This window comes from Mytilinidion resinicola, assembly GCF_010093595.1.
Source record: "Mytilinidion resinicola strain CBS 304.34 unplaced genomic scaffold BDZ99scaffold_3, whole genome shotgun sequence".
Taxonomy (NCBI): Eukaryota; Fungi; Ascomycota; class Dothideomycetes; order Mytilinidiales; family Mytilinidiaceae; genus Mytilinidion; species Mytilinidion resinicola.
Window position 1 is genome coordinate 2384650 of NW_022985439.1, and position 19241 is coordinate 2403890.

At 51.0% G+C, this 19241-nt stretch overlaps 10 protein-coding genes across 10 annotated transcripts; 4 read left to right on the forward strand and 6 right to left on the reverse strand.

Annotated features, from left to right (window-relative positions):
* Positions 1-167: 167 nt before the first annotated feature.
* BDZ99DRAFT_516094 (MFS general substrate transporter) lies at positions 168-2563 on the reverse strand (the record flags this gene model as incomplete). Its single annotated transcript, XM_033725038.1, has 16 exons — positions 168-420; positions 475-579; positions 625-787; positions 844-906; positions 957-1054; positions 1105-1229; positions 1279-1386; positions 1434-1547; positions 1599-1645; positions 1698-1714; positions 1770-1844; positions 1900-1988; positions 2039-2059; positions 2174-2234; positions 2285-2364; positions 2417-2563. The coding sequence occupies 16 exons, from the start codon at positions 2561-2563 to the stop codon at positions 168-170; spliced, it is 1566 nt and encodes a 521-aa protein (XP_033582326.1).
* A 947-nt stretch (positions 2564-3510) lies between these two features.
* On the forward strand, positions 3511-5154 carry BDZ99DRAFT_516095 (putative TfdA family taurine dioxygenase; the record flags this gene model as incomplete). The annotated part of the gene is made up of 11 exons (XM_033725039.1): positions 3511-3730; positions 3800-3909; positions 3965-4057; positions 4123-4193; positions 4255-4417; positions 4473-4570; positions 4618-4647; positions 4695-4786; positions 4847-4925; positions 4974-5000; positions 5049-5154. The coding sequence occupies 11 exons, from the start codon at positions 3511-3513 to the stop codon at positions 5152-5154; spliced, it is 1089 nt and encodes a 362-aa protein (XP_033582327.1).
* A 532-nt stretch (positions 5155-5686) lies between these two features.
* BDZ99DRAFT_379340 (taurine catabolism dioxygenase) lies at positions 5687-6989 on the forward strand (the record flags this gene model as incomplete). Its single annotated transcript, XM_033715144.1, has 4 exons — positions 5687-5894; positions 5960-6301; positions 6354-6744; positions 6803-6989. 4 exons carry the CDS (start codon positions 5687-5689, stop codon positions 6987-6989), a joined length of 1128 nt encoding a protein of 375 aa, XP_033582328.1.
* A 535-nt stretch (positions 6990-7524) lies between these two features.
* On the forward strand, positions 7525-8798 carry BDZ99DRAFT_194692 (uncharacterized protein). The gene has a single exon (XM_033713188.1). The coding sequence runs from the start codon at positions 7619-7621 to the stop codon at positions 8498-8500; it is 882 nt and encodes a 293-aa protein (XP_033582329.1). The 5' UTR covers positions 7525-7618; the 3' UTR covers positions 8501-8798.
* BDZ99DRAFT_194693 (uncharacterized protein) lies at positions 8797-9719 on the reverse strand. The gene has a single exon (XM_033713189.1). The coding sequence runs from the start codon at positions 9613-9615 to the stop codon at positions 9094-9096; it is 522 nt and encodes a 173-aa protein (XP_033582330.1). The 5' UTR covers positions 9616-9719; the 3' UTR covers positions 8797-9093.
* Positions 9720-9930: 211 nt separating this feature from the next.
* Positions 9931-10682, reverse strand: BDZ99DRAFT_194708 (uncharacterized protein). The gene has a single exon (XM_033713190.1). The coding sequence runs from the start codon at positions 10611-10613 to the stop codon at positions 10197-10199; it is 417 nt and encodes a 138-aa protein (XP_033582331.1). The 5' UTR covers positions 10614-10682; the 3' UTR covers positions 9931-10196.
* A 3538-nt stretch (positions 10683-14220) lies between these two features.
* On the forward strand, positions 14221-15140 carry BDZ99DRAFT_194737 (uncharacterized protein). Its single transcript, XM_033713192.1, has 2 exons — positions 14221-14867; positions 14931-15140. Exons 1-2 carry the CDS (start codon positions 14313-14315, stop codon positions 14976-14978), a joined length of 603 nt encoding a protein of 200 aa, XP_033582332.1. The 5' UTR covers positions 14221-14312; the 3' UTR covers positions 14979-15140.
* A 628-nt stretch (positions 15141-15768) lies between these two features.
* On the reverse strand, positions 15769-16510 carry BDZ99DRAFT_459258 (uncharacterized protein). Its single transcript, XM_033719121.1, has one exon. It carries the CDS (start codon positions 16197-16199, stop codon positions 15942-15944), a length of 258 nt encoding a protein of 85 aa, XP_033582333.1. The 5' UTR covers positions 16200-16510; the 3' UTR covers positions 15769-15941.
* Positions 16511-16582: 72 nt separating this feature from the next.
* On the reverse strand, positions 16583-17641 carry BDZ99DRAFT_194730 (uncharacterized protein). Its single transcript, XM_033713191.1, has one exon. The coding sequence runs from the start codon at positions 17444-17446 to the stop codon at positions 16766-16768; it is 681 nt and encodes a 226-aa protein (XP_033582334.1). The 5' UTR covers positions 17447-17641; the 3' UTR covers positions 16583-16765.
* Positions 17642-17707: 66 nt separating this feature from the next.
* On the reverse strand, positions 17708-19013 carry BDZ99DRAFT_459259 (MFS general substrate transporter). The gene has a single exon (XM_033719122.1). The coding sequence runs from the start codon at positions 18960-18962 to the stop codon at positions 17736-17738; it is 1227 nt and encodes a 408-aa protein (XP_033582335.1). The 5' UTR covers positions 18963-19013; the 3' UTR covers positions 17708-17735.
* Positions 19014-19241: the final 228 nt, after the last annotated feature.

Consider the following 19241-nt stretch of genomic DNA (forward strand, 5'->3'; position numbering starts at 1 on the left):
GCTGAACCCTCTACGAATATAACTGTTCCTTGATTTTGATAGCTAGCCCCTCTGCGAATGCAATCCCTAACGTCCCTTTCCTCCCTTCTCCAACACCTCACTAAGTCGCAACTATATCTCAACGAAATGTTTCCTTGATCAATAGAGCGCTTGGTCGAGGTAATCGATCATGCCTCCAAGACCCGTGACTTGACATCGACCTTCTTATCTCGCCCACCAACGTTCTCAAGGCTGGCGTGGGCACTGACGGGCCCAGTCGCCACGGCAGCCGGGAAACTCTCAATCCCGCGTTCCTGCTTGAAGTGCAGGATATACGCCAACGCAGACGCACAGATGATTTGGACAATCCAGAACCCGGCCGCGGTGAAGTTGCCAGACCGGACGGCGGGCTGATCAACTGTCTGGAATACGGCGAGCGGACTGTGAAATCGCTGTTAGAGAAAATGCCACTTCCGAGTCTTTTTAGAAACTTACATCGTCGCAGCGAAGACCTGTGACCAGACTTGGAGCCCAGCGCCTGCAAAAGCACGCGTAGCAGGGTCTCCAGAGAGCATCTCGTTTGTCCACGCCCAGAACATGCTACGCGGTGTTAGAGGAGCTCGGGGACTTGGATGGACGACTTACCAATTCGAGGCCTCTCCCCAGCCGGTTTGGTAGTATAAGAACCACCGGAAGGCCTTGTTCTTAGGGAATACCGGGGTGGTGGCGAGGAGGATGCAGACTATGAAATTGACGGTTGCGCCTAAGATGAGCATAGGCCAGCGGCGACCTTTGAAAATGGTGTCGCCTGGGGAGCTGCGTTAGTACCGGTTTAAAATTACAATGTGAACGTTTCTAACTTACTCGCCCAAGCCATCAGGGTGGTGACTGTGATGGTGACTGCGTAAAGAGGCGTGGTGTAGTTGTCTAATTGCTGATTAGGAAAGCTCGCGGGGACTGTCGGTGAAGAGACGTACTGATCTGCGGAACGGTGTAGGACCCCTTCTTTATCTTGTTCCAGGCTTTGAACCAAAAGGCCATCGATTGGTTTGGCAGGTATCCGATGTTTTGAGAGCTGTGAATTGTTAGTGGTAGATGAGAGCGAAGGAATAGGAGAATATTTACGCGGCGATCAACCATAGGATCCAGATCTCAGGAGTCGTAAACCATCGTATAACCTGGGTACGGGTAAATGCCCCTTGCCTGACCCGACCTTCTTTCGGTTGTCGATCTCTGGCCAACTCGATTTCCTAGGGGGCTATGAGCTACAGAAAACCAGACGGAGGAACATGATCATACCTCCGCAGAGAACATGAAATTCGGCTTCAAACGCGATGGTATGTCGGGGAGCAGGAAAAGTTGCGGGACGATGACACCGAGAGATATGATACCGTCGATAATGAAGAGCTGCCGAATAATTAACATCAATGGTGTATTTGCAATGGAGAACTTACCCATTGCCAACCAGCTAGACCATGGACACCGTTTAATCCCTTATACGCTGCCGCTTGAAGATACGCGCTGAACATCGGACCCGCTTGCGCTGCCATGTTGACAATTGCCAGTCGCTATTCAGGAGTTAGTAACGGATCCCTCTGAGCCACTTTAGAGAAACCTACTCGAGCGAGTTCGCCTTTTTGGTACCAAGATCCGCAGAGAAACATGACTGTTCTGGAGTCAGATCGGAATTTCCGATTTCAAGAATTAGATATACTGACTGGCTGAATAGTGGCCTCTGCAAGGATTTAATTAATATCGATAAGTTGGACAATTTAGATTTGCAGACTTACGTTTCAAACACTGCAAGAAGCGCCCGCAAGACGTACATCTGGGTCGGCGATCTCATTTGTGACTGTCCAAAGGTGCTGTGTCTTCGTCAGCTCTATTTAATGCAGCTCTTCTAGATAAGAGGAGACCCACCATATCGTCCATCCAATCTCGAGAAACGGAATGAAGTATTTGGGATTGGTCCGAGTGAGCAGTAAGTTGGTGGGGACGAGGGCAAGAATCTGAGGAAAATCAGCAGCTGATAATGAACTTTATGAGTGTCAAGACCTACAGAAGCGACGCTGTAAGAAGTCTGTTCTTTAACATTAGTTTTGTTTTCAAATGGGGATTTGGTGCGAACTTGCGTTTGCATAGTTGAGTTGCTGCGAAAATTAGTGGGTTTCAACATCTAGGATGGACGACTAACATTTCCAAAAAGATCGAGGTCTTCTTTCATTCCAGAAACAAAGGCGGTGTTCAGGTTGGCTCTGCACGAGGTCAATGGTGGCTCGGCGAATTGATTCCTAGCGGGTATTACCTGTCGAGGAACTTGATGAAAGTTCCCAAACATCCGAAGGTTACGAGTGTGATATCGACTTTGAAAAGCAGTTTCCGCTCCTAGAAAAGTTAGCATTCAATCCAGGACCCATTCCTCGAGTTGTGCCATTACCTCTGGGCTTTTGTCCCAGGTATCCCACAGATAGCTTCTCCAAGACCTGTTCTTCGCAGAGACATCGACGCCGTTTTCGATTCCGATGGGTTTGACATGATCGATGTCCAGCCGAGGGACGTTCTCTGCCAACCGAGGAAGCGCCATTTCTGATGTAGTCCGGAGAGAGCTCAGTTGGGCTTTTCAAGTGAAGCCCTTAACTGAAACTCTGCTCATTATCAAATCTCAAGATCCCAACGCTAGCGATCAGCAAGAACACCCCCGAATGAGGTGCGATGCTGTCTAACTCCTCCTGCCATAGACTCCGCCCCATGGTGCGCGGCGGTGACGAACGCATCCGAGTCCAGATGATCTGTTCTCGAAATGGCGACACATGTACTCCAGATGGCAGAATATCCAAGACTCAGAGTCCCACGCTCAACGGTGCTTCGTCGGCCTCGCTATGTTTCTACCAGATTTCCTGCGAATCGGATTGAAAGTTCCCTTATCTTATGGCTCTAGGGGACCGCCCGAGTCAAGAGATATGCTTTTACTTAGAACACCTGACAGCGTGGTCTTGAGAGTGGAATGCTAGTCGTGTTTAGGCTTGACGTGTGCATAAGCGAATATCACGTTTAGAATCCCTGTCAGCACGTATTTTGTGGAGAACGTCTCCCCGCGTGACGGTAGCGAGAAAGAGCCACATTGTAGGGATAGGACGACCACTCGCGGGAATTAGAGCGTCATCAGAGACCTTGCTAGCACTATGTATGATAATGGATATGCTGGTTCCACGATCGCAACAGGCGGCTAAATCCGAGCTTGAGTCAGGGATAGATTTCCACCAATCACGGAGCACATACAAAAGCAGAGGACTTATGACTATGGTTTGGCTTGCACTCACCACGACACTCGGGCATAAGGCCGAGTCTTGAGCCCACTTTTGACCAGAGTGGACACCCACGGTATCTCCGTGAGTTCTAGCAGCTGGCCTCCGATCTCGCAATGGGACAAGAATTTGTGGAAGGACCTGTTCCGTGGCAGACGTTGTTCCTTTGCTTGTAAGGCATCTTTTTGCGAAGTTCTTTCTTGTGAAGTTTAGAGCGACGACAACCATGGCCCAAGTGATCTCGAACAGTAGTGCGCCGATTCGCAGGGCTCACGCGAATTCAAAAGCAGTGAAGGAGACACCAAGAGTCCCCTTGAAATATTCGGGCTCGTTGGATAGCTACAAGTCTTTTGACATTACTCCAATCATTGGGAGAGAGTTTCCAGATGTGCAATTGAGCACTCTGCTTTCTGATGACAGAAAACTTCGCGATCTGGCAATTTTGGGTATGGTTCACCGTGATCTTTTTGCATCAAGAGTTGAAAAGTCATGGAAGATCTAATAGCAATGGGCAGTTTCTCAACGCGGCGTGGTGTTCTTTCGCAATCAAGATCTAGAGATCGATCAGCAAAGGGTTCTTGGGGAGAAGCTCGGTAGGCTTTCGGGAAAGCCAGAAACTTCAAAGGTACGCCACGCTCCTCATTAGGAAGGCCAGTAGTTGCTGAACGATTGTTATGCAGTTGCATCGTCATGCTATGACGGATAAGAAAGCGAAACGAGTAGTTGATGGGGAACCGAAACCTGATGAGGAGGTGATGGTAATTTCATCAGAGGTCAGCCGCCCAAACATTCGCCACAAGCCTCAAGGACAAACTGATGTTAACGAGACATCTTCTAGAACGCCAAACTAGCCCACCAGGGACACGTCTCACCGTTGAAACCTCTAGCGAGCACACTGTGGCATTCCGAGTATGTATATCATATAAGGAAGTATCAATCCTTCCTAATCGGCTAACTCCGCGTATTTTAGCATCACCTTCGAGCATGTGCCATCGGACTACGCAGTCTTGAAAATGACGATAGTTCCGGAGACGGGTGGCGATACGATATGGGCATCTGGCTATGAGGCATACGACCGTTTGTCGCCGGCGTGGAAACGATTCGCGGAAAGCTTGACAGCAACACATCACAATGTCCGTATACCTTCTTACTCTACCGCCAAGTTCAAAGCTGAAACTGCGCTCATAGGCTACCTTAAAGAAGGCGGCCCAGGAAGGAGGCGAGGACTTGATCTCAGGCGATCGAGGCTCGCCGGACAACGGAGGTCTTGACTTTGAAGCTTCACAGTATGCACGCCACATGCTCTAAGATTGAACTTTGCTAATAACTCAAGCCCTGTGGTTCGAACCAACCCAGTGACTGGGTAGGAATACTGCTTTCATCATTGTAATCTTCGCTAACCCCTCTCAGGTGGAAGAGTCTCATGGCTGCCGGGCATCAGGTGCATGACGGAAAATTCAATAATGTAACGCCACGCGAAGATGAGATCCTCAAGTCTTACTGTAAGGACTTCTCAAGCATCTGGACGCCAAATTTTCAATTCTGACTTACGCTTGCCGCAGTCCTTCAGCTCATTGCAGAGAACCATGATCTTCAAGTGCGATTTAAATGGCGAACGAACGACATAGCGATTTGGGATAAGTATGTATTGTCTAACCTCACCAAAGAGCTTCAGCTGACATCTAGTAGTCGATCATGCTTCCATACAGCAACTTTGTAAGTAAAATAGCTAAAGAGACTATCTCTTATCTAACAATGTTGCAGTGACTACGACGCGAACCGCTCTGGGAACCGCATCGTTTCGATTGGGGAAAAGCCGTACTTGGACCCAAATTCTACAGGCCGACGTTTCGCGCTTGCTAAGTTGTAGAAGGATCGTTCCGCTGGAGACCTCGTAGGGCATGTTACAAAAGTGGAATTTACTCATTTTTGAACTTGAGACTTGATGCTCTTAGCCATTCGGTGCAAGGGACCCAGTGAAATCAATTTGAAGTCGACGAAGCGTGACCAAAGTGACATCACAGAGAGTATGCAATCCTCTATTCCTCTGTGGGACAATTCATAGAATCCCGACTTCGGAGTTTGGATATCTTTTTCCATATGCCTTTCTAAGCGCTTCTTCGGGCCTGCGTTTGGCGAGAACGACGGCGTGCAAGCATGCAAAAGAGTGGATACATGGATATCAGACCAACATTTTTAGCGCACAAGGTTGCTACATACGAAATATAGGGCAGTTATTGCGACATCGTCGCGAGGTCGGCCTTCTTCGCGTGAACCATGCGACACGCTTGAACCTTGTATGAACGACTTGAGCAAATGGAAATAATATACGCTTGAATACTTGCCTCAACTTCCTTCACAATCATCAAGGATAACGGAATTGCCCCTCTAACTCAACCAAAATGGCCCCTTCACTCGAGACCCCAGAATCCACACCAGTGTCCAAAACCCAGCAGCAACGAACACCACTAAAACCAACCGGAATCCTCGATCAATTCAAGCAAAGAGACCTCACAGCCGTAGTCGGCACCGAATTCCACGACATCAATCTTGTAGACTGGCTACACGCACCAAACTCCGACGAGCTCCTTCGCGACCTCGCTATCAAAAGTAAATTGACCCCTCCCCCACCCCTCCCCCACCTCCCAATCCATACACCAAACTAACAACCAAAGTCTCCCAACGCAACGTCGTCGTCTTCCGCAAGCAAGACGCCCTCAACAATGACCTCCAAAAAGAACTAGTCCAACGTCTAGGCGAGCTATCCGGAAAACCGAGCACATCTAAACTTCACATCCACCCAACCGTGAACATCGGCGCCTCAGACGGCGCAACCAAAGACAAAGAAATCAGCGTCATCGACTCAACCCGTGGCCGCATCATTTTCAAAGGCGTCCAGGACCGCGAGACCATCAAGGCGAGTAACACGGACCAATGGCACTCTGATATCACGTTCGAGCCCGTGCCGAGCGATTATGCGGTGCTGAGGCTGACGAAGCTGCCGAGAACTGGGGGAGGTAGAATAATCCACTTTTCTAGATCTGAGATTAAGTGAAATGCTGATATAAGCAGACACCATGTTCGCCTCCGGCTACGACGTCTTCGACCGCATCTCACCTCCCTACCAAAAGTTCCTCGAGTCCCTCACTGCGACGTATGGCCAGCCGAAATTCGGCAAAGCAGCCGCGATAAACGGCTACAAGCTCTTCACCGAAGAGCGCGGGGCTCCGGAAAACGTGGGCGATGATCTCAGCGCTATCCATCCCGTGATCCGCACCAATCCCGTGACCGGTTGGAAGTCGGTGTTTTCGGTTGGGCATCACGTGCAGCATATTAACGGCGTTACGGAGCAGGAGTCGCAGGCCTTGCTGGATTGGTTCTTGAGGTTGATTGTAGAGAACCATGATTTGCAGGTCAGAGTACATTGGGACAACGAGAATGATGTTGTTATTTGGGATAAGTAAGTCGTCACGTGAGCTATAGAAATATGGATGGGATGAGGACTGACCCGGTAATAGCCGTTCTACGTACCATGCAGCCACTCCGGATTATCAGGGACTTGGGACAAGGACTGGACAGCGTGCAGTGAGCTTAGGGGAGAGGCCGTACTTAGATCCGGAGAGCGTTTCGAGGAGACACGACCTTTTGAATCAAGGGACTGAGGTTGCGCTTTTGAAGACAACGGTGGCTGGCGGAGAAGTGTAAGGTAGCTCTGTGAAACTAGGGGAATATATCTGTGATTGATCCCGATTCGCGAACTCTGAAATGAAACAAACCCAGTAGACAAACCCTTTCAGCGTATATCAAGCTATCAAGTCCTCATAAGCTTCGCATCCGGAAGTTGTCCGTGGAACACCGTCGATACGAGATCCAGGCCAGATGCTATAGTGTGCGCCTAATGTCGCCATATCGGAAGACCTCTTACTGTACACCGTATAGAAGTCCACCTTTTACCATGTCGGCCTAGAGCGGCCTCCCTGGCGACGAGAAAGAGCTACTATGACGACATGATCGAGAACACTACCGTTCATGGTGAATGAAGATAGATAAAAGACTGCCCGTCCGTGCATGATGGAAGGCAAAGGAAGACGGTAGCAGTGTTGAAGGCGCCGCCGGGCAGCGAGCGAGCGCGCGCGCGATGTCATTACATTCGCCTCCTTTCAGCAATCCACACCTCCAGCAAGCGTATATAAAACCCCTCTTCTTTGCCTCGACAGCCTCTTCTCTCCATCACACAACACACACCTTCCTCAAACCACCACACCAACTGCCACCTCAATAAAACCATCATACCCGCACACTCAAACCTAAACCTTCCTCACTCCACCACAACCATGTCCACCAACAACACCATCTTCGCCGGCAGCAAGCCCAAGCCCGAAGAAAAGAAGTCCGAGGAGTATAAGCCAGCCCTCGCGTCCTATAAGCCCATTCTTTACAAGATCAAGCTCCGCGCGGCCTTGGACTCCTCCGACGCCCCTCACCTGGACCCTTCTTCTTCGATCTGGAAGGACCTCCACTCCCTCGTCGATCAGGACGTCCTGAACGACGCGTACGCTCTCACCCTCCAGGTCAAAGACCTCATCCACTCCGCCGACCCCGACCTGGTCCTCGAAACCCGCCGCGAGCCGAAGGTCTTCGGCCGCTTCCAAGTCAAGGCGTCGTACGGCGGTTATGATAAGCATGGCAACGCGTCCTTCTCCAAGTTCAAGGCGGTGAGTGACTTCATCTCCTTCCGTATCCCGACCGGCGTGCCATGGATGCTCTCGAATATCCAGCGTCTCGTGGCCGCGATCACGAAGTTGGACGGGAAGTACTACATCAAGCCCGACAAGAACGGGGGACAGGTGGAGATCCTGGACAGGCACGTGGTGAGGGAGACCATGCCCAAAGACCTCTGCTGCTTCGTATATGCCTATCTCCCGGGTATCGGCCACGTCATCGAGTTCCAGGTGAACCACCCATTCGCGTCGTTCGCCTTCGGCCGGGACTCGTACCTTCGCGATCACCCGGAAGAGAACGCCAAGCTGGTTGATCTCTGGCGGGAGAAGTTCTACCCGACTATGCGGGATATTTTAATGAAAGAGGTGCAGCCGACGGAGGAGGAGAAGGACCTAATCAAAGCGAAGTTCCTGAAGCTGTACAAAGGCAAGCAGTCGGATCCTGACCTGATCGACATTTTGGAGGGAGAGGGATTCTTGGCCCAGATGGCCTAGCTAATGAAGGCTTGCGGCAATTGGGGGCTCAGAGCCTGGTGCGGTTGATTCGTCATTTCTTGATTTTTCTTTTTCCGGGAGGCGGCGTCTAGACCGAAGGGGAGTTAGGTGTTCGATATGGTTCGATATCCATCTCGTTTCATTCTCATTCTGGGCGATGAGATTTTCTTGGTGGTAGATACCCCGACGGCATAGATCTGGAGTTCTAGGTGCAGCTCATTGGGGGCAGGCTTTACGTACCAGAAGTCTTCAAGCGCGAAATTCTGGCTCTTTCTATTCGATGAATGTGATATAAGAGTTACGAAAACTAATTTAGGTAAGAGCGATAGTAGGAGAATGTATCACTGCTTGACTCACCTACTTCGTATGCAGTTGTCGAATAGAAAAGCCGCACATTAAGACAAAGAAATCCGCACCGAAGTTTTACACCACTAGTACGACAAAATCACCACTTGACACGCCCATGAAATCCGCAAATAACTAGTCTGGAGACCCTTTGGGCCTCCCAGATAGCGTTTCGGTAGACTGACTGCTACTTACTGTACCCCAAGCGTGCTCCGAGGCCTACATCATGAGCCCGATATACACCAAACCTACCCAAAATTCCCAAAACAAATCGCCCTCGGCGCCCTTCCCGCTTGAACCTCACTATCGCCTACCACCTGTACCACCTTAGCATCTGTCTTCAACATCCAATAATCGCTTCTCACAGCTTCGTTACCCGAAAGAATTTGTTCAAAAGTCCAAGTCCATGAGCACCTCTGTTGGCCACAGCTCAGCGGCTCAATCAGATACAGCTCTTCCAGTTTCATTCGGATTCCCAGCTCAGCGAAGAGCTGCCTCCAATTGATTGGGTAGCCGACGTTCAGATAGGCGAGACCTAGGCGGCGGAGAGTGGGAATATTCACGAGCGCATGGACCAGGCAATCAAGGTGTATGACATCCGTGAACGGGAAGCAAAACTTGATTTCTTCGAGACAAGGGAGATTTTCGGAGGTGAATGCGGGCCAGAGCTGATTACATAGGTAGATATAGTTTGCGTCGACGCCGGAGAAGGCGATATCGAGAGTCCGGAGGTTCTTGAGGCGCTCTAACACACAAGGGAGAGAGCGCATGCGCAGCCAGGTGTGAGGGCGAAAGCTCCAGTTGATGGAGAGGTGCTTGAGTGACGCAATCGGAAATAACTAGAGGTTGATTAGTTTGTGTATCTGGATCTCGAATTGGTCTATTTGCTCTCTAGTGTGATCGATCATCTTGCCCGACTCCCCACTACGCGCCGTGAGAGACTTGATCTTTGAGTTCGTATTACCGACCGGAGGTAGCATGAAGGCGTCTGGGTCTGGTGCTGCGTGCCCTGGGAACAGCCAGTCCAGATTTAGCGTCCTAAGGTCGAATCTAACAATGGTAAAATCTAGGCTCAATTCGTTCAAGGCGTTGCGATCTGTATCTCGATTGCCCAGGAATGGGGTGGAGAAACTCTCTAGTTGGATTTCTAACTTTCCCAGGACCTTGAAGATGCTGTATAAGACTGACGGTGGCTGCTTATCGACCTTGAATTCCTCGTCGGTAGCTAGATGCGCCTGTCCGTCTTGATATTCGCTCTCCTCGGTAGAGTAACAGCACTTTGGACGAAAGTGCTTTGACGCAATCCACTCTTTAATGTGGCCGTTGGTGGCTCGATAGTACCGTAGATGCTTTAGCTTAGCAAAGCGAGGTAGGATTGCCGCGAGGTCTTTCTCGAAGTCGCATGATATGTGAGTTCGGTTCTGGGCCGTCTTGTATGCGATTTGATCGTTGCGGCACACCTGACGTTCGAGCAGAGGTTCGCGCAGCCAAGGTGCAACTTATGCAGCGGGACTCGGAGTTTCGCAAACACCATCCCGGAGAACGTCAGAGTTGTGACCCATGTATTTAGCGCGGTGATTTTCGAGAGTCTGGCAAGGTCGTTCATGCTCGAGCGGGTCGCGAAGAACGTAGTCTGTCCTAGGACCTTCGCGAAAGAACGCCAAGAACAGGCGCAGAACTGCCGAGATAAGAGGCGAGCGTTCTTGATTTGCTGTATGGATGTGGTGGTGAGGATATCAAACCGCTCGTTCGGCTCAAGGGCTTCCATGCCCTGTAGAATTGCTTCAGTAAGCTCATCAGGTACATCTTTTAGTCGGGATACTCGGGTCGATCGGTGGTCAACTTCCACGTCCACGGGTTGGCCATCGGCAAAAACTAATGATGTGTTATGCGGTGTATTCACATCGTTTGGCGCTATGGTGGGCTATTGACACAGTTGTAGCCCTGTGTGTAGCGATGGGTAATAGAAAAGTGGGTGTTGTCACTTAAGAGAGAGAGTAGACGTTGTATGTGTTGTGTTCGATGAAGATGATGAGGATGTCGAGGAGAGAGAGAGAGAGGTCTGAAGGAAGGTGAAGCTATATACACGTACCTGCCGTACTCAGGTTGCAGCACTACAACCTAGGATCAACAACTCATATGCTAGAAGGCTACTCCGAACATCAGCTGTAGAGAACACAGCTGAGATCTCAGCTGTGGAGAGCCCAGCTGAAAACTCAGCTGTGCAGTGTTCAGCTGAACTTACTAGCGCGCCACCCAGGGGTGGCCCCCCTTCCTTCCCCTAGTATATATACAACTAGCTAGACGTCTATAGAAATCAGAGTTCACATCAATTTAACCTAAGTGCCGTGGCCCTCACCGCTCCTCCCTAACAGGTGTTGTGGGAAAGCAAAGCGTCGGGGCATTTTAGTTCTACCTTTGCTGTGTCCGTTGTGAGTGTGCGTCGCGATCGATGTCGTTCACATTGGCATCCGCTTGTTCAACACTGCGAGATAGCTTGAAAGGTTTCCTTAAGCGTCACGGCAGATTTGATTGCTGGATCCTGCGACTGTGCATCATGTCGGCCGTAGCGTTCGTCTAGATGGCTCGGATTTCGGCTTCCTCGTGATTTCTTCATTTCGGTAGGATGGGGACGCAAGTATAAACTTTTCAAGGCTCTCAGCTTTTATGATACCCATCTCTGAGGTCGGACTGGCTGGGCCTCAACATGAAATTTGATGCGAGTTCCCTAGGTTGAAAGCTGAGGCAAGGCCTACGACCGGGGGCCTTTTCTGGCTCCAGCCTCTGATTCCAAATACAGGACGAGGCATAAATCCCTGTTTCGAAGTAATCAATCGACTTTTCGTGCAAACTCTGTGCTCTCAGAATCAGGCCATAGACTAAAACCAGGGAAGCTAGGAAGATCGAGATCAAAGAGGATGAATTATGACACGTGAAAATGTAGGTTGACACCGACAAAATTGATAACCAGTAGAGCCCACTACCTGCAGCAGATTCGGGAAAAGAGATGTACCTCAAACAAAATAGACGATCTCATCGAAGATTGACATCAAAGATTGTCTCGCTTTCTTTTCATCGTGTTTCAGAAGTAATCAAGCTCTCAATGATGGCGCTAGAGGCATTGACCACGGAAGTTCAAGATGTATAGTGACGGAGTACGTATTCTTAGCCAGCTAGCCTACGGAGTATGGTACGGTTAGCTCGGCTACCTTGATATAGAACACGGTTCCTGTACTTAGCCCTCACAGTTCTACGGGACGGCTACGTAAGCCTCCACACACACAGAGTATATATACGGCGTACGTAGCCTAGATAGATGCTCATCCAATACATCACTTAACTACCTCGTTCAATGCATTGTTTCACCTCCATCCTCATTTAGTCGTGCAGAATTCTCCTGTACCGCATTTTAGGCGACTGTAATTTTCACATTGAAAATAAAAGCGAAGTAGTCGGTGGCCGATGAAGGATTTGTATAGGTAAGCCCGACGTCGATTTTGCCGTTTTCTTGGGCCTCGTAGCCTGGTCCGAGCGTGTGGTCCGCTCTGCCTCCGGCTCTCCACCATTGCAATCTCTTCCTACAGTACGGAGTAAAACCTCGTTATAACGAAACACTTATTTCAGGATTATTTTCGTTGTAAGGAGGTTTCGTCAAAGGGTAATCTGATCAAGCGTCCTAGAGGTCCGAGATAGTTAACTACCTAAATAAGACCATTTGTTAGCAAGTAGGGGTGAAAGTTCCACCCCCGAAGGTCCGACCCACCTAAAATCCGCCCAAATTCGAGGGTTCTGGGGCCCAAATGAGGGGTTTCCCATACAAACGAATCCTGCCTAATCCTTACGAAGTTCGGAGTAGCGCGAATTCGTTATTTCCCCATACAAAAAATCCGGGATTAAGGTTTTGTTCGTTGTAACGTAGTCTGCGGGTGAGTGGGCCATGCGGGCGAGTGGGCCACCCCATTATTGGTGCGATTTGGACGTTTTAGCACCCCAGCTATCTTAACGACCACCAAATATTTCAAGCTGTAACTTGGAATAGTAATATAAGTGACTATTCTAATATCATATGTTCATTGTTCAGATTTCTCAATAGCCCTATTTAGCCGTAGTAAAGTTTTGGTTAGTTTTGGCCGTCGAAATCAGGTATTACTTACAATACAATCGAATTATGCCTCTATATTGCTCCAAACTTTCTCTTAGCTATTAGAAAGAGCTAGACAGTATATAGCATCTTAAATTGTACTTTATATTTTGCGGTTATTAAGATTGCTGGGGTGCTAAAACGTCCCAAATCGCACCAATAATGGGGTGGCCCACTCACCCGCATGGCCCACTTACCCGCAGACTACGTTACTGCGAATTCGTTATATAACGGTTTATTATAGCGAAGCTTTACTGTACCAACTCTCGTCGCGCAATGCTCCCAATGCGGCACGGCTCAGGCATCGTTCCGAGCCGCACATGTGACAAATATGTCCTCTGCATCGGAGTTGCAGCCTCAGGATGCAGCCGATAACTGGCGATCGGAAGAGCCCCAGCCTCCACCAATGACTGACTTCAAAGCTGTCCCCGCCTACACCGGTTTCGCTGAGTCGCGCCATGCGTCCGCAAGGCGGCCCGACGAGGCTGAAGGTCTGAGTCAGGTGAGAGCTTGGCGCCGTGGGGTTTTGAGGCTCTCATGCCCGCAACAAGCACAATCACTGTCGCTCTTTGGCCCCCAAGATGCAGCCTGCATGCAACATGCACCTCTTCTCCTACCACGTCTTGCCAACCCCGCACACCTGGACGCCACAGGGTGCTTTTGGCTGTCGTGCCAGCCAAAGCTGCCTACTGACCACGGGATTTATGCTTGTTTGCAGTTGTCTTGCACAATTTTGGTATGGAACAGCGAATTTGGCGTTTTGTGGCGCTGGCTGCATCGTCGACCTTATCTGTGGGTAGCCCGCCCTGCGCTGTTCTGTTTTCTTCAGCCTCCTCGAAGTTTTCAGCTCTTTCAGGCCCTTCTCAGCGTCTTCTCCGTCCCTGGAGGGATGGCGCTTTCAGTATTTCGGCTGTCGTTGATATGGGCTATTGGCTGCTGCTGGAACGTAGCTGCCCAGTACGGATTCTCTATACCATACCCAGATGTGGACGACTTCGATCCTGTTAATACCATCGTCCAAGGCACAGTCTTCAATTTCATTTGGATCGTCAATGGTAGTTCACTTTTTATATTAATTGGACCTCTTCCCTAGTTGACCTCGTTCTCAGATACCTACCAGCCTACGGTCGACGGAGAGCATCTATTTGACGACAATAGTCATATATCCTTATGGCTAACTTCTTTCGACGGCGACAGCTACACGCAATGTCTAGCTGGTACGCATCATTCTGCTTAACGTCCACGCTAATGCCCTTACCCATACGCTTCGTGCTAATGCGATTCCGATAGCGAGCGTATACTCTGGCCACGGCGGATCTTGGGCGTATGCAGTTGATCTCTCCGATGACGATATCGATGCCCACGGCGGGAAGTTTGTCTACCGCCTTAAGCCCACTGTCAGCTCCCAGGATGCTCCCTACGATGACACCGAAGACGAGGTCCCTTCGCGCGGTTTTCTTATTGAAAAAGCATCAGACGCTGCCGCCGCGTCGTCTTCATCGGCCGCCGCCGCAGCCTCTTCATCATCAGCCTCTGTCGCAGCCATTGCCGCAGCATCTCGCTCGGCCGCTGCAGCCGCTTCGCAGTCTGAAGCAGCAGCAGCTTCACAGTCCGAAGCAGCAGCCCAGTCGGCTTCTCAAGCGGCAGCGAATTCAGCTGCCGCGCAAGCATCGTCTGCATCCGAGTCGGCTGCTCTCGCCACCTCAGCATCGGCGGCCGCGGAGGCATCAAAATCAGCGGCAGAGGCCTCGTCAGCCTCACTGGCAGCACAAACAACCGCTCCACCCGACCAGAGTAGCGCTGTGCCCACATCGGCTCACGCGACAAACACGCTCAGCATCACATCAGCAGGGTCTCCAAAAACTTCGAAAGCCGCGACAGGTACAACTCCGGCACCCTCCTCCAAAGTTAAATCAGCACAGTCCTCTGATACAGTCGCCACAGGAACCGCCGCCCAAGCCACGTCAACAGGCACCGGGGCCCCGACGATAAGCTCATCTTCCTCAGGCGGCCTCTCGGCCGGCGCAAAAGCCGGCATCGCAATCGGCGCCATAGCGCTCGCGCTCCTCGCCGCCATCGCACTCATCCTCTTCCTCCGGCACCGCAAGAGGGCCGCTGCGGCTGCTGAACTAGCGGGTCCTCCCCAGCCGGTGCCTATAATGGCACAGGATAAGCACTTCGCAGAACACAATCGCAACAGCGCGCCGCAATTCATGGGCCAGCCAAGCGCACAGCCGGGATACGCAATTCCGTCGCCGCCGCCGCAGGTGTACCGGGGTGGGGGTCCAGTTGGAGAGACGGCGGAATTGGGAGGGCATGGTGGCTATGGGGCGCAGGAGCTGCCGAATCCGCATGGATACGGGTATGGCGCGGAGTTGCCAGCTTATGAGCGGCCTGGGTAGGTGTAGTTTGCGAGAGTCTCTACTCACCGCGGAGGATCCCCGCAACAGCTTTCAGTACACCCGTGATACAACCTATCCGTTTTGCTTGACATCCTATCCGTTTTGTTTGACATCCTATCCGGTTTGCTTAGTCGTTTTGCGGGAGTCTCTACTCGCCGCGGAAGATCTCCGCAGCAGCTTCAAGTGCACGCATGATACAACCTCTCCGTTTTGCTCAGCATCCTATCCGTTGTGCTCAGCATCCTATCCGTTGTGCTTAGCATCCTATCCATTTTGCTTAGTCATTTTGCGATAGTATCTACTCACCGCGGATGATCCCCGCGACAGCTTCAAGTGCAATTATAATACATTTCAGTCTTGCTTAAGATATTAAACTGGATATTAGTTAGACCAGTGTAAGGCTAGTAACTATTCTAACCCGACGCCTACTACTGCAGAAGCTAGCGAATAACTGGTATAGTTGACCTATTACCCTAATAGACCACCATCCGAACAGACCACCAGGCAAAGATAGAAGGAGAGTGTGCTACAGACACCGACGAGAATACCGTCCTTAGATCTCCCCAGCCCTTGTCTCCCTTGCGGTCAGCTTTGCGATGAGTTTGTTGTATCTTGAAGTAGATGCAAAGTTTGGCAGCACTTTAGATACGGTGGAAATGATAGCTTTCTTAGATAGTCCACGAGCACCGCCACGCCAATAGGATCCCTTTTCGAGTATATCTTGCATATACGCACGGTTTGTAGGCGACGGGGTGTCGGTGAGGTGAGCCTTAATGTACTCTTTGACCTCTGCGGAAAACTGCCTCTGCATGTCTTACAGAGGGTGACTTGCAGGTCCTCTACGAACTGTTCGCTCTTGATGTCCCATAGCTTCTTGCATGTTCCGGGGCACTCGTCGACGTCATTCTCCATCCCTTGGTTCTTTGGCCGACTTTCTAGTTGGGAAGGAGAGAAAGACTGGTCATCATCCGTTGGGTTAAAGTACGGGTTCAAACACGTTCGACATTCCATCTCAGCGAAGGGATGAGCTGGGTCTCGGGGTCCGAGTTCATTGTAGTTGGTCTCCGCACCACAACTCCAGCACACTTCCGAGTCGGGCAGAAGCGGCTCGCTCGCAACAAGAAGCTCTGAGTCGGCGGGGGTCTACTCGAACGTCGGGTTGTCCCGCTGGTACGTACCAAAGGTTAACATCAACATAGACGCCAATGTCCAGGCGTAAAATACTGACGTCTGGGTTGGCAAAGTTGCCAAAATGCGCACGTCCTGGTCTTCAAATTCACCCGCTTGAACGGCCTCGCTGAGGTCGTCTTCTGTATAACAAAGAATCTGTCCGCTGTACCTGCCTTAGATGCGGAAGAGGCTGATGATTACACACACCTAGTTCCGCTCTCCGGGGACTAGACCGTAGTGTAACCCACGGATGGCAGCAACAGTAAAGTTGTTAGAGGCAACAATTGGTATAGTTGGTAAGAATAGGGCGTTGAAACAGCGGCGCAAAAGGTAAGACCTACCGACCTCCAGCAGGAACGAGGTGAATGTTTTGTCTGTCTTTGATCTTGCAACGATGTCCATGTTGTCTGCTAGATGCCGCATGGCACTGCCCTTGGAGGCCGCTGACTGTAGCTCGAATGTACTAGGGATAATACTGGAGGCCTTGAACCCAGCAGGCACCCCTATCGGCTTAAATGCAGTACCCCGCGACTTTAGGGTGTTTTCGAAGCCACGAAGCATGTCCTTAACCACCGATAAACCTTCCACGTGCTCGCGGTCCGCTTTGGATTCGCGGCCAGCTTCATACTCACGGCCAGCCTCAGATTGGGGTCCCAAGGAACGAGTGTTTGGCTGTACTGAGAGAGGCGTGCGGTATGGCAACAACGAGGAGGGTTCGCGACGCTGCGATAGTGGAGGAGAAGATGATTGGGCGCGACGTCGTGGTAGTGGAGGGGAAATCTCGTGGCACCGCTGGCGTTTCGACTGTGGTGGAGCGTACCCGTGAGGCAGGTGTAACATCGCGGAAGATTTGTGGTGGCGGTTGACGGGATAAGGTATTGACATCATCAGCCGGCCGTTTGAATGGTGCCACGGGGCCCAGGAAGACGAACTCGCGATCGAGTCCGCGATCAAGTCCGCGACCAAGTGAGGTCTGCAGAAGTAGTTAGCAAAAGAAGCACTAGAGGTAGTGGTCTACGAACCCGGACATTGCATAGCCAAATTTTCCCCGGCCGCCGGGGTGGCGGGGGGGTAAATAGGAAGAGAATTAATCTGCTCCCCAAGGATCCGCATAGATGAGTTATGATAAGAAGCCACTTTCAATAAGAAGTCTGACATCCTTCGCATTTTGTGGTAGCTACATCCGTTCCCTCAGGTTCCATCCAGTTTTCGACACCCTGGCCGCAACGAGTACGACACTCCCCGCAATCATCATACTCCCTGCGAACACCTGCGCGTACAAGTACGCACCGCCCGCCTTCTCAATGAGCGCGCCTCCTATCGGACTACCTATTAAAGACGCAATTCCCACAACGCTGAAGCCCATCCCGATCCTAATACCCGCTCTTTTAGGATCAGGGTTCAGGCTCGCAAGAGCGGCTTGGAGCAGGCTCTGCACACCTGCCCCAAAGAAGCCGTAGAATATGGTGAACGTAGTGACACCGGCGACCGAGGAGATAGAGATCCAGATAAAGAGGAAGACGCCCGCGAACAGCATGACTGGGATGAAGGTGTTGATTGGACCGAGCAGCCTATCCGCTATCAGAGCTGGAACGAGGCGCCCAGGCACACCCACGCCGTTGACGAGGAGGATGAGGTTGAATGAGGTGCGTTCCGAGACGTGCAGGACGTTTCGAGAGAATGGCCGGACGTAGAAATATGCTAGCCAGACGCCGATGAAACCGAGGAACATGCTGATGTTGTAGAGAAGGTAGGGGGGTTCGGCGAAGGCTTTCCACTCAACCAGCGGGCCTCTTTTCCTTTTACCGGGTTTCGAGGCGGCGAGGGAGACGATGACGACGGCGTTGAAGAGCATAACGAAGCCCATGATTCTTACGGTCCAGGGGAAGCCGATGCGATGCAGGAGTGTTAGGGCGATGGCGGGGAATACCATCCCGCCCGTCGCACCGCCGCATGCCACGCTCGAGATTGCCATTACTCTCCATCTGTTCCCAGCGAAGTGCGTCGCGGCGTTGGCGACGGCAGGGCAGAATATTAATCCATCCCCAAGGCCTTTGCAGATGCCTTGGGAGAGGAGGAGCTGCCAATACTGCGTACTCACAGAACTCGTAAATATCCCAATGATTTGGAGGGATAGTCCCGCGAAGAGAGTAAGCCGGTAATGGCCCAGATCTAAAGTGCGGCCGGAGAAGGTTCCAATGAAGTAGACGAGGAACACTTGGGATGAGCCGATCCATGAGATTGTGGATGGGGGCAAGTTGAGCGTTGTTGAATAATACTGCTGAAATATTCCAAATGCGTTGATGAAGCCGAAAGAATTGAAGACGCAGAGATGAGATACGAGGACTTGAAGCCAGCCATGCCACTCCTCATTGGGGCACTTTTGGCGGTCTTCTATGGCCATATTTTCGTCGGTTTTATGGGATTGGGAGGGCATATCCACTGGAAGATCCTCATGGTGCTTTTGGCCGCTTATCGCGGTCCATGTTGAGCTCTCGCGAGTAGCCACGATCTTTCAATGAGAGTCTAGGTGCTTACTATATCGTATCGCGCAGTTGAAAGGTCATATAGAAAGTCACGATTTTCAAAGTTCTGTGGAAGAATCATGGTGGTTGAAACAGAAGTCGAAAATTTAAACTAGTGATTACGTTATCACAATCGGTTTGAACCTCTCGCGAAGAAC

What these genes read in the sequence shown, in the direction of transcription:
- BDZ99DRAFT_194737 (XM_033713192.1), top strand. Translation starts at nt 14,313, where the DNA reads ATGCAGTTGATCTCTCCGATGACGATATCGATGCCCACGGCGGGAAGT. An exon ending in AACTTCGAAAGCCGCGACAG is followed by an intron (nt 14,868 to 14,930) that starts GTACAACTCCGG and finishes CAGTCGCCACAG; the next exon opens with GAACCGCCGCCCAAGCCACG.
- BDZ99DRAFT_194692 (XM_033713188.1), top strand. Translation starts at nt 7,619, where the DNA reads ATGTCCACCAACAACACCATCTTCGCCGGCAGCAAGCCCAAGCCCGAA.
- BDZ99DRAFT_459258 (XM_033719121.1), bottom strand. Translation starts at nt 16,199, where the DNA reads ATGCAGAGGCAGTTTTCCGCAGAGGTCAAAGAGTACATTAAGGCTCAC.
- BDZ99DRAFT_194693 (XM_033713189.1), bottom strand. Translation starts at nt 9,615, where the DNA reads ATGCGCTCTCTCCCTTGTGTGTTAGAGCGCCTCAAGAACCTCCGGACT.
- BDZ99DRAFT_194708 (XM_033713190.1), bottom strand. Translation starts at nt 10,613, where the DNA reads ATGGAAGCCCTTGAGCCGAACGAGCGGTTTGATATCCTCACCACCACA.
- BDZ99DRAFT_194730 (XM_033713191.1), bottom strand. Translation starts at nt 17,446, where the DNA reads ATGATGTCAATACCTTATCCCGTCAACCGCCACCACAAATCTTCCGCG.
- BDZ99DRAFT_459259 (XM_033719122.1), bottom strand. Translation starts at nt 18,962, where the DNA reads ATGGCCATAGAAGACCGCCAAAAGTGCCCCAATGAGGAGTGGCATGGC.